General features: G+C 51.3%; 1 protein-coding gene across 2 annotated transcripts in view; it reads right to left on the bottom strand.

Moving 5' to 3' along the window:
- The window catches only part of SLC24A4 (solute carrier family 24 member 4), a 137,781-nt gene extending 134,968 nt beyond the window's left edge, over window positions 1-2,813 (bottom strand). For both annotated transcript variants that reach the window (XM_069465234.1, XM_069465235.1), the window contains exons 1-2: window positions 2,684-2,813; window positions 706-816 (exon numbers count right to left, since the gene is read on the bottom strand). In XM_069465234.1, coding sequence (XP_069321335.1) covers window positions 706-816; window positions 2,684-2,813 — 241 coding nt within the window. The remainder of the gene's footprint in view (window positions 1-705; window positions 817-2,683) is intronic.
- Window positions 2,814-14,030: the final 11,217 nt, after the last annotated feature.

Genomic DNA, 14,030 nt, shown 5'->3' with positions numbered 1-14,030 from the left:
CTAAAGCCCAGAACTGCCCTGTGCGAGGCCTGGGCAGTGTCCGGGAGCCTGGCTGCTTTGCCAGTGCACCTCTTCTCCCGAGAGGGGTCTTCCCTCGTGCAAGCAAAGCCTGCCTGCTTCTGGGTCCCCACTGCCTCTGAACCCCAGGAGAAGCATGAAGAACATTAAAACTGCTTCCCGGGGCAAGCAGAATCAGTCTCTGGGGCTGAATGACACCCTGGGGACTCCCATTCCAGAGAAAGGGCCCCAGCACCACAGAGCGTCCCACCCCTGCAGCTGCCCCAGCCCTGGAGGGTCATCCCGAAGCACCATCCGCCAGAGCCGCTGAATGTGCTGCCCCTAGAGCGCCAGCTAATGGCTTCAGTGAGCAAAAGGGACAGTAAACGAAGACACCTGGGCAAAGGAAATCAAGAGCGTGAGGGAGAATACTCAGCCTTCAGGAGTATTGTGAGAGCAGAAAATAAAATTTTTAAACTCTTGAATGTGACCTTTTCAGTTGTTGGATAAAGAAAGCACTTGAGTTGCTTAGCAGCACAACTGATGAACGTCTGCGTGTTACCTTTCAGCACCTAACACAGCCACCCCTTCCCACTCGGGCGCAGAAACCGCCTTTCCCAGCTCTGGCTGCAACTGCCCACACGGGCACCAGCGCCCGTTCAGGCCCAGTGTCTCGGTGGACAGGGTGGAGGAGAATCCATTCCTTACCGGGATCTGTGCAGTTCTTGGCCGTCTGAGTCCCATTCACGGGTGCCATCAACTTTCTATTTCTCCACGTGTCTGGCAGGACTCGTTTGCTAGCAGAAGCAGTTTTGTGCCCTGGATTGAAAAATAAGTCAGAGACACCATTAGGTCAATGTGATGGCTGTAGTCCCAAAATGACGTTACATAGGTGTATCTAGCTATGTCAGCAACAGCTCTGTTTGACCATTTAGAGCCACCTTTAGGGAGTGATAGAATGATTAGAAGTAAGATGTCACCTGCTTACATGCGGTAGTCTGTTTTCTGAATCTAGTTATTGTTTCTAGTCCCAGATGGGTCAGCATGTGGTCTGACCTTGGCCAGGACCACACTGGTCTCAGCCCCTAACAGGTGCAACAATGGGCTTAGACAGGTGACCATTAAGTTCTCCTCCAGTAAACATACCTAGGCAGCCCCCACCCTGGAGGAACTACAAAGGATACTGAGTCAGCATGTGGGCTGATGGGGTCTGTCCCAGTGCTTCTCACACTTGAATGTACACACAAATCACCTGGGGGTCTTGTTAAAAATGCAGATTCTGACTCAGTACACCTGGGCTTCTGCATTAACAAGCCCCAGGCGATGCAGATTCCGCAGGTCCAAGGGCCATACCGAACAAGGAAGAACTAGTGCGTGCCCGGGACCAAACTCATAAACTCCCAGAGGTAATTCCTGATCCAGCAAATAAAAACAATTCGCATTTTAAGATCTTTAAAGTATTCATTTACCTCTCCTGATGGACACACTGCTTCAGCTCGGTAATCATACCTCTTCTAAAATGCTGACATCTAAGAGCCTCTGGGTATTTTGTTATTTCTGGTGTGTAATTGAGGGGAAAAAAACACTGACTTGCCCAATTGCAAAGCACCAGGTATTAATAACCTTCCTGAGTTTCACTGGAAAGAGCTATTTTTTTAACCCTCTATCCTCAAATCACAAAGTTTGGGTCTTGAAAGACAGCATTTTTTAAAAAGTTTAATCAAGTTCCACCTGATTTTTACCTATTACTACAAACCTCTCTGAATTGTCTCTAGATGCATTTGGCCTTTCTAACTGCTCAAGAAGGTACCACCTGATTTACCTCCCTGTTTTGGCTGCTAAATCACCAGCATTTCTTCTGTTTGAACATTTAAAAAAAAAAAATTAAACCAAAAGGTTCACAGCATCCAACTCAAAATGAGAATATTAGGAAAGCGGATGTCTTTTTAAGGTTACACATGGGCTTACATCCCCACAAACAGATTCTTTTTGTAAGTTCCTCCTCTCTCCCCACTCTATCTGAAATTTGCATATCCTCAGCGACTCCCAAATCCCTCTTCTTGGAGGAGGGAGTGTGGGTTGCGGCTCCACACACCAGCCCTCTCCTCCCGTGGGGATTAAGAGGAATTGAAAGAAGCGGTGCTGAAACGTGGCAGCAATCTCCCGCGGGGCAGACTATCCCAATGCTTTTAGGGTCTGGGAAGGACGTGTCAGGACACCCCTTTGGACCAGGGCAGGGGCGAGACGCAGTGGCAGTTCCCAGCCTCTGAATCTGGGGTTTTGAGAGATGCACAGCTCAATCCTAGCTGCTCTGCAGAATAGGAAAGCAGACCACTCAGTTTCGCCCAGACCAAGAGAATCCACGCCTGGCCCCCCGCCGCTGTGCTGCGCATTCCCCGCGCACTCCAGGGACAGAGGCGGTTCAGGTTCTTGTCTTAGTAACACACACCTGCAGCCGCGTCCTGAGCCCCCAGAGGCCGCGCAGCTCAAGGGAACCCGCGGCGCAGCTCAGAGCGTCTATCAGCCCTCCTGGGCGCGCTCTACCTGCCTGGCGGGGAGGGTACTGGATGAACCCTTGGGATCAACCTGACACGGAAGAAAGGGGGGACAACTCGGAGCTGCCTCGAGGCTCCTCAGCCAGAGCCCCCAAACTCCCCGGGCCGAGGGGGCCCGTCCCGGCACCTACCCAAGCTGCCGAAGAGGCCGGACGCACAGCACACCAGGGCCAGCACCGCGCACACGAAGCCAACTTGCTGTGGCAGCATCTCTCGCCTCCTGCGAACTTTGCGCGGCCGGGGGGTCCCGCGGAGCGCCATCTCGGAGCTCCTGGGTGCCGTCCCTGGGAGAGGGTGGAGAGCTTCAGCGGCCAGAGTTCTATCAGTGGCCCAGCGGCGCGGGTGAGGTGCCGCGCAGAGACTAGGGGCTCCGGGCCAAAGCCTCATGGCCGGCGGGCGAGGTCGGCGGGGAAGCCCCGAGGGGACAGGGGAGGTGGGGGCGCACGGCCGGAGCTCAGAGTCCCACGCGCGGCGTGCGCGCTGCGCGCACCATGGCTCCGTGGCCAGGAGGCAACGCCGGCACGGTGGCGCTGGCGGCCCGGGCTCGCAGGGCTGGCGCAGTCCTGGCGCTGAAGCTGTTACCTGCCCGCTCCGCCTCGGCCCGCTCGCCCGGCCGCAGCCCTGGCAGCAGCGCCCGGGAGATCCCGGGGGGAACACTCAATGCGCCCCCGCGTCCTGCGCCGCCGCGCCCACTTGCAGCATCCTCCTCCAAGTTTGGCGGCGGCTGCCCCAGCTGCCCGCGGGCGATGCTCCCCTGCTCCCTGCCTAGCGGAGCTCGGGCGGCCGAGTGCGCGCAGAGGGAAGGCGGGCTGGACGCTCGGGACCTGCGACCCTCCCGGCTAGCGGCCTTGACGCTGGCCCTCCCAGGGGCGCGCTCTCCCCGGGAACTTTCTCTCCGGGTCCTCGGCTGCAGGCGCCTACGTCTGCGAGGCCGTGGCGCCTCCCGCCTGCTGTTCTCTCCTCCCTTCCTGCCCGCCTCTCACCTCCCCTCCCCAGCACGTGTACTCCTCCCCTAGGGCGCGCTCCCCAGTGCGCTCCTCCCTTCCCCGGTGAAGCCCAACTACTGACCAATATAATTCCCTTCCTTCTCCCTTTTTCTCTCCCTCCTTCCCTGTGAAGTCGAAACGAGCCCTTCCTTTACCCTCTAAGGCTGCTGCAGAGAGGAACAGGTTATGGCACCGCCGGGGACTCTCGCAATAAGGGTTTCTGCTGAGTGGTCCCTCCTGTCCAGGCTCCCTAAGACCCTCTGAGGCGACCCGAGGCCCCCACCGCGCCCCTGGGGCGGGAGATGCAAGGGAAGATTAATTGCTCGTGCAGAGCTAACAAACAGACTTGCACCAAGCCAACGGGAGCCTGTGCCCGCTGGGACCGGCTCCTGCAGGGCTCTCAGGGCAGGCGGGGGACCTCTGCTGCGGGAACGCGACACCCACCTGCAAAAGGCTGGAGACGGGGCAGAAAAGAAACCTGAGAGTTCTGTGGCCCCACCGCCCAGCTGAGCTTTTGATGTTCCAGAAAGCCTTACCGCTTGGCAGGGCTTTTTTTGGTTTTGTTTTGTTTTTCCTCCTCCTTTCTGATCAGCTCTCTAGTGTAAACCGCTCTAAACATGGGGCAGGAGGGAAAATTTCAGAACAGCAGCCGAGGTGTCATACAGGTGCAGGCACATGGAGGTGACCCCGGCCCAGAGGGTTTGTGACTACCCCTAGGACTGACTTCCTTCTCTGTCCAATTCATCATGCACCTGTTTCGGGCCTGCCAGGGGGTAAGTCCACTTAAAATCCTTTTTGGAGTAAGGCCAACTCTGCTTTATTAAAATACATATCCACCCAGCGCAGGCCCTATGCCAGGTGCCAGCCAGGGAACAAAATAACAAAAATGTATAAGACCCAGTCTCTACTTTCAAGGAACCCTAAATCAGAAGGGAGCCAGACCCTTAGATGAATGCCTGTGAAGCAGGGTTCTGAAAGTCCGGTGGTGCAGAATGTGCATGTCCCCTCATTGCTTGCTGCCCCCCGGTGTGGTCCACAGCAGCCTGGACGCTGCCTGGGAGCCTGGGAGACATACGGGCTCTGCTTACATCGCAGACCTACTAAGTGTACTTTTTTTTTTTTTATAAGATCCCCTGGAAATTTGTGTGCACATTTAAGCATGAGAAGCATCCCCTTTTTCAACTGGTCCCCAATTCCTCTAGCTGGTTAACACCCACATGGTTCCCTGGGGACTGAGTAAGCAGGGACCATTTTGCTTGTGTTAGCCTGGCACAAGGACACAGGTGAGAGGTGCCAGTGGGCCAGGGAGGGAGAAAGTTCACTGATTATTTTCAGCAGTTCCATTTTAATACCGACAAAGATACTGAAGGCGTGAAGGCAAAATTAATTGCAGTGGAAACCCCTGGAGGGAATGAAAAGGAAAAGGCCAGGGTTCTGTGTGTGTTTGTGGAGATGCCTTATCACGGAGGCTCACCCTCCATACGTGAGGACCACTACCAAGCATGCCCACCGGCAGTTGAAAAGTCACTTTTTCATACATTTGCAGAATTTTCTTCTCATTGACTAGACTGTACGAGGATGCATTCATTAATAGCAAATAGACCATAAAACATCATTAAATGTGATGCTTGGAGAGCTAGCCAAGGGCCCTCGGCATCAAATTTAAGCCAAAAGAAAAAGTTAAGGTGATACTATGATGTTGTCCCGACCATAAAACAGTGTGAGTGTCACTTTGGTTAAAGCAATGCCAATGAACAAAACGGTATTTTGTTACTAGTATTTAATATTTTCTTAAAACATTTGTCCATGGAGCTCACCTAGGGCTGGTTAAAATACATATTTTTAAATCCAAAACAGGCCAAAGGAGTCATTAGGTGTCTGTCTTTAAACATTTAAGCAGCTGTTTAATAGAACATTTCTTTTCTTTGACATTTTTCACCTGTTTTCAGTTAATAGTTAGAAGCCCTTGGAATAATTTCACATGCACAAAAGGATTCCTTTTATTTGACAGTTTAAAAAGCAATTCGTTTGAAATTGTACTTTTTGCTTTATTTAAATAGTGCCCATTACCAAATAGCCTCAGCTCCTGCTCTAATGACTCACTCTGAAGCAGAGAGAATTGGGTTTTATGTACCTTTCAGATTCAAAGCATTCAGGAGCATTTTCTGCATCAGCAAGGCCAGGGATAAATGGAAAATGCATTCCTGGGCTTAGCCTGGGTCCTGGATTCGGAGCATCTCCTCTGCAACAGTGTTTTCCGATTGGACACGATAGGAAACTGTCTACATGGCCACTTTGTCAGGAAGGCTGGATCTGTGGGAGATGAGTGCAATGATATTTCTCCTCAAAAATCCTTTCCAATGATACAATGAGCCTCACCATTTCCTTAGCATCTTACTCCGTTTTGTAAAGTTTACTTGACTAGGATGACCTTCATGCCTTCTGAGTCCTGCCTGCCTTAAAGATGACCGTATCAGTCAGCACAGGCAAGGCAGTGGTCCCCAAAACGTCAGCGTGCCTCAGAATCCCCTGGAGTTTATTAAAACTCAGGTTGCTGAGTCTCCGCCCCCCCACCCCCTTCCATTTCGAACAAGTTCCTGAGTGAAGCTGCTGCTGCTGGGCCAGGGCCCACACTTTGAGAACCACTGGGCGAGGGTATGGTGTGGCAGAGCAACAACTAACACCGAAACAACGGACGTTTGTTTCTGGCTGGTGCTTCTGGTCTGTCAAGAGATGTACGTTCCCCTCGAGGAGGGGTCACTCTGCGCCTGGGAGCAGCCACAGTCTCAGCATTGCTGTTTGCCATGCCTGAGGGACTAGAGGCCTCTGGAGCCTCCTGTGCTGGCCCCTGAATGCTCTGGGCTGGAGGTGACCTGCCCACCTCTGCTCACCACTCATTGGCCAAGGCTGGGCACATGGCCCCACTAAACCGCCAGGAGATCCGGAAGTGCCATTTTTCCACTTCGGGCTGAGATCTGCACTCTGCAGTGGGCAGCCCCAGCAACGACCCCATCGATGCAAACCTTACCCCTCTTCCTTGCTTTCTAAGGCCCTTCCTGCCTGCCGCTTCCTCTTCCCCAGTAGAGTTGACTCCACTGTGTGCCAAAGCCCCCGGCGTGCATATCCGTTACAGAATTTCTATCACATCGTTTTGTGTGTGGACGAGATTATCTGTCTCTCCTAGTGAGTGAAGCTCAGGACTTGTCCACAACGCGGAGCTCAGTGCCCTGCCCATTAGGTGCTGCATAAATAAAGTGTTTAAGGAATGAATAAATAAACACATTTTTGCCTGCCTGCGAGGAGATGATGAATAGTTGCCCTGCTGGATGGCATTTGCTCTTATCATCACGTCAGCCCCACCCCAGGCACTGACCTCACCTACACCATCAAGGTCACCAGTAACCCGTGAATACCTCTCACAAACTCTGATGCTCTCACAGGTATTGACACTTAACGGTAGTCACATTCTTAACGTTCTCGACAATGCATGCGTGTGCTTTTTCTCTTCCTTCTCCGACCAGCTCTTCTCAGTCGTACTGGGGCACCCCTCTCCCCATCCTCTGGGGTTCTGTTCTTCATGCTCTTCATCCCTCTTCCTGGGAGAGTGTATCAGGTCTCTCTGCTGCCGACTCACGGGTCAGCATCTCTAGCTGGAAACATGTCAGTAATTCTGACCTGCGTGTTCAGGGGACGATCTTTGCCTCCCCGCTTCTCCCTGGTCCTCCCCTCCAGCCCACCCTGGACCAGGCCTCAGATCTCTGTACTTGCTGCCATCCCCATTGTCACCACTGGCTCCATTTCTCACGTGACCACTGCAGCAGCCTTCTTACCCAGTCTCCTTCCAACCGCCGTCTTTCTGTCATCTTCCCTTCTCTACTCAGCAGCTAGGGTCATCTTTCTGGAGAAAGAACAATCCGATCACGTCCCTTCCTTCCATAAAACCCTGAGGCTCCCCGTTGCTCTCAGGATAAACTTCCAGCTCTTTAGCTTGGCTTTTAAGATCCTGCACGATCTAATCAGTACTTCCAACATCGGCTGCACATTCAAACACCTGGGGAGCTTTTCAAGCACTTGGGGGTGGGGGTGGGACCTGGGCATGTTTTCTCCAAGCTGCAGCCAGAGTGGAGAGTCACAGCTCCCCAGACCCTGTCTCCCCTCCAGCCCCGTCTGTCATCATTCCCCTCCTCCAACTCCAAGCCCCAGCCATTCGGAGCCTCTTTCAGGCTCTTTCTTGTTCTTCAGAGGTGACCTTTGTCACATTTGCTGGGAACATACTTCCCGCTCAAAGCCCCCTTTACCTAGCCAACTCCTCCTTTTACTTCCTATCTTAGAGGAGTGATCATTTCCTCTGAGAAGCATTCCAGGACCACCGAACTCTGAGTTAAGAGCCCCTTCTCTGGGTATTTTTTTTTCTAAGACAGAGCCTCACTCTGTCACTGGGCTAGAGTGCCATGGCGTCAGCCTAGCCTACAGCAACCTCAAACTCCTGGGCTCGGGTCATCCTCCTGCCTTAGCCTCCTGAGTAGCTGGGGCTACAGGTGTGAGCCACTGCACCTGGCCTCTTCTGGGTATTCATGATGCCTTGTGTTTCTATCAAATAATTCATCATGCTGTATTGTAATAGCCTATTTCCTTGTGTATGGTTTCCATCAGACTCTAAGCTCTGTGAGGACAGGAACTACCATGCTAACTATCTGGGCTTAGTAGGTGCTCAGTAAAAATTCATGGAGGGAAAGGCCAAACACACCTGGCCCACACTCAGCAAACATGACTTGACCTGTCATGTTTCTTTTATTGACGTCTGCCAGATGCAGTGTTTTCACCATTGTTGTGTCCTCCTGAGCGTCATAACAGCCCTAGGGAATAGAAAGAGCCAGAATTAGCATCCCCATTTGATGCATACTCAGGAAGCCAAGGTCCGTCACAATTAAGTGGCCCACTCAAGTTTGCATGAGGAGTCAGAGGGACAGCCAAGATTTGGACCTGTGTTCTGCCATTTGAATACCCCTCACCCACTACCCCATGCCACAGCTGCTCGCCTGACAGTAGGAAACTGGGCCTGGGATTCCCTGAAATCAACTCATGTAGCTGCTACACACAGTGTAAACCTGCTTCTCAGATTCTTGGGATTTAAACACGGAAATAACCAGTCCCTTTGCTCACCATTCATTCAGAAAACACTTATTGAGCACCTAACTGTACAGCACTTCACCCTGATATATCTTACCACACCATAAACCTACTCGGAATGTATCAGTTAGAGAGAAGACTAACGAGGCGTGTCAAAGAAATCCAGCTCTAGAGTGACTTAAAGAACAGCCAGTTCATTTCTTTTATGCAATAGTGTCCATAGAGTGGTCCAGGTGTGTAAGGCAGCTCTGCTCCTCATGTCACTCGGGGACCCAGGTTCCTTCCACCTTGTGGCTCTGCCACCCCCTAGGGCATTGTTGTCATCCATGTGGTCCACGCTGATTCACCACCACACCTGGGATGCAGTCAACAGGAAGGAGGAGGAGTGCCCAATGCCATAAGTCATAGACCCAGAAGTGGCCCGTGTCACTCCTCATAGTCCACTGGTGGAAACCGAGCCATGTGACCACACCTAATCAAGGAAGGCTGGGAATGTCCAGCTGAGCAGCATGTGCCTGGGTAGAATTCTGCTGCTGTGGAAACAGAGAAGGGACTTTTGTGGACAACTATCGGCCTCCACCAGCGTCGTGGAATTATGATTAAGTGACTTATCCAAGATCCTCTGGGGAATAAGCCACAAATCCAAGCCTCTGCCCCCAGGTGCAGAGCCCAGAGTGCCCTCCAATCCTGCCCTCTGCTCACCTGTCAGTCTGATAGTGGAGAGGAGGCAGGTGGGGCCAACCACAAAGGACAGTGGGAAAGAGTCTTTGGCCTTGAGCACAGGACTTGGCTCGAAAGGGGCCTCTGATTTAGACCTTTGCTAATTATCTGCTGTTGTATTGGCCTCTCCTTGCTCAGTATGAGCTGTGACATTGCACAAAAGCCAGATTTTCCTTTGTGATCGCTGCACTGCACAGGCAAAGGCCAGAGCAGCTTGGGTTTTTGTTTTGCTGTGACTATGCTCTATTATGCTTTCACATTTCCTCATTTCTTTCTAGTGGCTCCGGCCCCCAAAGCTCTGGCCTTTCTGCATCTCTGGAAGGGCCTGACTACATGGGCAGAAATGACAGCCATGCCAGGAGGAGAATAAATGCTAGGAAAGAAGGATGGATAGAGTGTTGGAGGAGATTTTTGCCAAAGGGAGGGGAAATCTGCCACAAGTGGAGTTACTGAAGGCAGCTGGGACTGCCGCAACAGACACGTTTCTAACTCAGGTGCACCGTCGCCAAATCAGTCCCCACCAGAATCCAACGCCACGTGATGAGCATCTTTCTAGTCGTGTGCTTTGTCAGGAAGTGTGTTTGGTTTTGCGTTTTAATGAGAAAACTTTTACTTTGTCCACTTTGGAGGCTCCTGTACAAACATTCCTGCTAATTCCCACTCAAAGGCTGGCCAAGGCTGGGAAGACAGGGGAGGACAAAGCCCCGAGGACTGAAATGATATATTTTGAACATGGACTACTGCCCGGGTAACCTGAGTAGCTCCCTGTGGCATCTGGGCAGAACTGCTGCCCCATTGTCCAGAATGCGGGGGCAGTAAGCCCAGGCGGCCAGCTTGGGCAGCTGTCTGCGGGGAGCTTGGCAGGGACCGGGCCAGCACTTGCTAGACATACAAGATCTTGTCCCCAGCTAAAGAACTGGGCGTCCTTGGGTTGTTACCCAGATAACATCAGAAACTTGGAGTCAAGCAACTGGACGATTGCAACCAGGTTTGGCCCCCCTCAGAAGATGTCTTAGTCCCCATCAGAGTCGGTACCTGGCCCAGTGCTTTGCTGTAATAACTCTGGCTGCCCCCAAATCTTGGAAGCTTGGCACTCTTGAAATTTATTTTCTCACTCACATGCAATCCAAAAATGGGTGTATTAGTAGGTGGCTCTTCTCCAAATGGTTATTCAGAGATTCTGGTTCCTTCCATCTCGGGGCTGTGTCGTCTTCAACATGAGGCTCCTCGGGGTGCCAAGCTCATCTGCACTGAAACAGCAGAGGGGGAAAGACATGGAGAATCTTGTGTGGAAGGTTTTTAAGAGTCAGACCTGGACATGGTGACTTCACATGCACCCCCACTCCATGGGTTAGAACTCAGCTACATGGCCATGGCTGCCAGGGAGGCAGGGAAATGTGGTCTAGGGGGAAAGGGAATGGCTTGGCAAGTAGACGCTGCCAGGCAGGAGCCATCATCTTGGCAGGGCCTCGGCATCAACAACCATAACAATAGATCATACTTTTCCTTCCTTGCCCTGGGCCAGGCAGTGTTCAAAGCACTTTGTATCTATCAACCCATTTAATCCTCCTAACTCATCTAATGAGGTAACTACATTATAATTATCAATTTACGGCTGCAGGAGCCCAAGGCTCTGAAATACTTAAGTACTGGCCCAAAGTCACACAGCTAGTAAGTGACAAAGCTGGGATTCCAAGTCAGGCAGTCTGGGTCCAGGATCCCTGCTCTTACCCATCCTGCCTCAAGAACCAGCATCCTGTCCAAGCCCTCCTTTTATAGATGGGGGGACTGGAACCCAGAAAGACAAAGCCAGGCTGAAACTCAGACCTGTTCTAGGTTCAGAGTACACTCTCCTGCCCACAGAAGCTGCCCGTAAACAGTAAGCACTTGCTAAATGAATGAATGAGGTCGATCTGCCTTTGCATATGATTAAATGCTTTAAAAATATTGAGCACCTCTTTAATGCTAGATACCAACCTTTGTGTGGTCCCCATCGGGAACTGAGGCAAAAGGCTGAACAGGAGGCTGGGATGAACACAGACTTAGCCCATTCGAAAACAAATTAGCGAACTGCAACTCTTTTTGAGAATTAAAAAAAAAAATGCCCAGAGGAGATTTACCACCGGGTTGCATAATAAAGTACCCCCCAAAGTAATACTAATACTTTAATGGCTGTTATGCAATGTTGATGGGATGACTCAGCATTTCAAATGAATTTAAAGGATTTCTGATGAGTGTCACTGGTTAGTTTTGGGAGCCTCTCTCCCCACCAGCCTCACCCTCCACCCCTCTCCCCCGCCCCTTTTTAACCAGGTTCTGAAAGCAAACTAGCAAATTCTTACCTGTAGCGTGGAGATATTTCAGGTAGGAAAATGCAGATACTTCAGAAAATGTCAGGAGAGAGAGGAAAGAGCCCTTTTGTCATCAAAACATACAGTTGCGGCTGGGGCCAGTGGCTCACACCTATAATCCTAGCACTGTGGAGGCAGGAGGATTGCTTGAGGTCAGAAGTTCGAGACCAGCCTGAGCAAGAGTGAGACACACACATCCCCCCACCCCCGTCTCTACTAAAAATAGAAAAATTAGCCTGGTATGGTGGCACATGCCTGTAGTCCCTGCTACTCCAGAGGCTGAGGCAGGAGGATCGCTTGAGCCCAGGAGTTTGAGGTTGCTGTGAGCTAGGCTGACGCCATGGCACTCTAGCCCAGAGTGAGACTCTGTCTCAGAAACTAAAACAAAAACAAAAAAAACCATACAGTTATGTTCTTCCCTCCTGCAAGGGCTAAACCTGTCCTCCTCTGGGTCGTGCACGCGAGCAGTCACAGAGAATTCTAATCCCTCGGGCTGCTGGTGAATAATAGTGTATAAACTTATGATTAGTATTCGGTTTCAAAGGCCAGCTATCAAAAGACAGCAGACGGCCAGAATGGTGAACTTTAGAACTCTTTTTTTTTTATTATTAAAAAAAAATTTTCTATAAAGAATTTCTTGTGACAGGTGAACTTTAGAACCCCGCCTTTGAATTCACACTTCATAACATCCCTCTGTGGGTCTGGGCTTCCTGTCTTTCATTCTTGGTTCCACAAGAACCTTCTCTTGGGCACCTCACAGATGCCCCCACTGCCTCGGGCCACGCCTGCACACGCAGGCTGTGCTCTGTAATTAGGGGAGAGGGGGTATAACCATTTCTCGGAGTCTCAACGTCACTCTCTGGTTTGCACGGAAGGAGCCCATGCGGGAGTCTCTCTGGAGTCTCTGGGCAAGAGACAGAAAGTGTCTGGCCTTGAGGAGACACGTACTTTCAGGACATTTGTGCCCTTCAGCAGCAACTTAATAAATGGAGCCCCGGTGACCTGGAAGAGACAGAGCCTTTCTGATGCAGCAGTAATTTTCTCCCTGCCACAAAGCATTAATATTCAGTAGCCAAGTTCCCTAACGAAGCCCCATGTGATGAGTTTTAGAAACATTCATGCTGGAACCAGGAAAGAGATTAGGGATGCCATGGTCTGCCCAAGATGGAGCTGCAGCTGGTCCCTCTCAGGTTCCCATCTTCTGTCCTCTTTTCTGTCTTTCTGTCCCCCGCTCCGCTACCGCCTATCAAGAGACCAAAGACTCATCTCTTATGTTTTCCCCTTCAAATTCCTATGAAATCAAACATCATTTCCACTGAGGTGTTAGCTAGTAAGAGTTTATGTGCCACTGCACTGTAGTCCACATCTCTGGATCACAGATGTCTTTGACAATCCAGTGAATCCTATAGACCCTGTTCCCCCAAGAAAGTGTACAAATTATACACACCAGACTTTGGAACTCTTCCCCCAAACCGCATATCCTAAGGACTCTCAGGAACCCACGGTTGATGGTGGGTCCTCACCCCACCCCTAAGACCTCACCAAGGACTGTTTCTGTTTTAGAAATAAAGTAAAAGACCAAACAGCATTAGACACTTAAAGAAGTAAAGATCAATTTCTTGTTGCCTCTCCAAGGAAAGAAAGAGAATTCTCATGCTAATACTGAAAGAGCTTAGAGGTTCTATGGTTAAATACGTTCTGGAAATATTGTGCGCTACAATCCCCTTTTGGAGATCTGCAAGGCATATTGATGGCTCCGAGAAGATCCACAGCAAGGGAGCGTGTTTTGTTTTGTGGAATTCAGCATTTCCCCAACTCATTTTGCCCTAGAATCCTTTTTGCTCCTATTGCCAGTTAAGAGCCCCATAGAACTGGTGTTTTGGGGAATACTGATGTGGCCTAATCTCTGCAATTTACAGGTGGAGAAACTGAGGCCCAGAGCAGAGGACAGGGTCTCATGAGTGTGTGGTGGAGCCAGGCCTCAGAGCTTGGTCTCCTGGATCACAGCCCTTTCTCTCTGGCAAACTGCCTCAGTAAAGGGGTCTTTTCTGAGGGTGGGGTTACTCTTCCCAGCCCCCACTTTCTTCTGAGAGGAACTGGAGAACAGAAGGCAGAAATAGCTATGTACGAGACACTCAGGGCAGGGGCCACTGCCAGCGGCCCAGGTTTAATGTTCAACGCTCTCCTTGGGTCATCCTAGCCCAGAGCCCTGAGGTGCGTGTGGATTTTTGTCCCAGGGGTAATGTGCTGGGGGCCCCAGCAGGACCAGCCCAGGATGGGTTACAGACCAG

This window comes from Eulemur rufifrons, chromosome 2, assembly GCF_041146395.1.
Source record: "Eulemur rufifrons isolate Redbay chromosome 2, OSU_ERuf_1, whole genome shotgun sequence".
Taxonomy (NCBI): domain Eukaryota; kingdom Metazoa; phylum Chordata; class Mammalia; order Primates; family Lemuridae; genus Eulemur; species Eulemur rufifrons.
The sequence above is the reverse complement of the archived record's forward strand: the minus strand, read 5'-3'. Positions and strand labels throughout refer to the sequence as shown.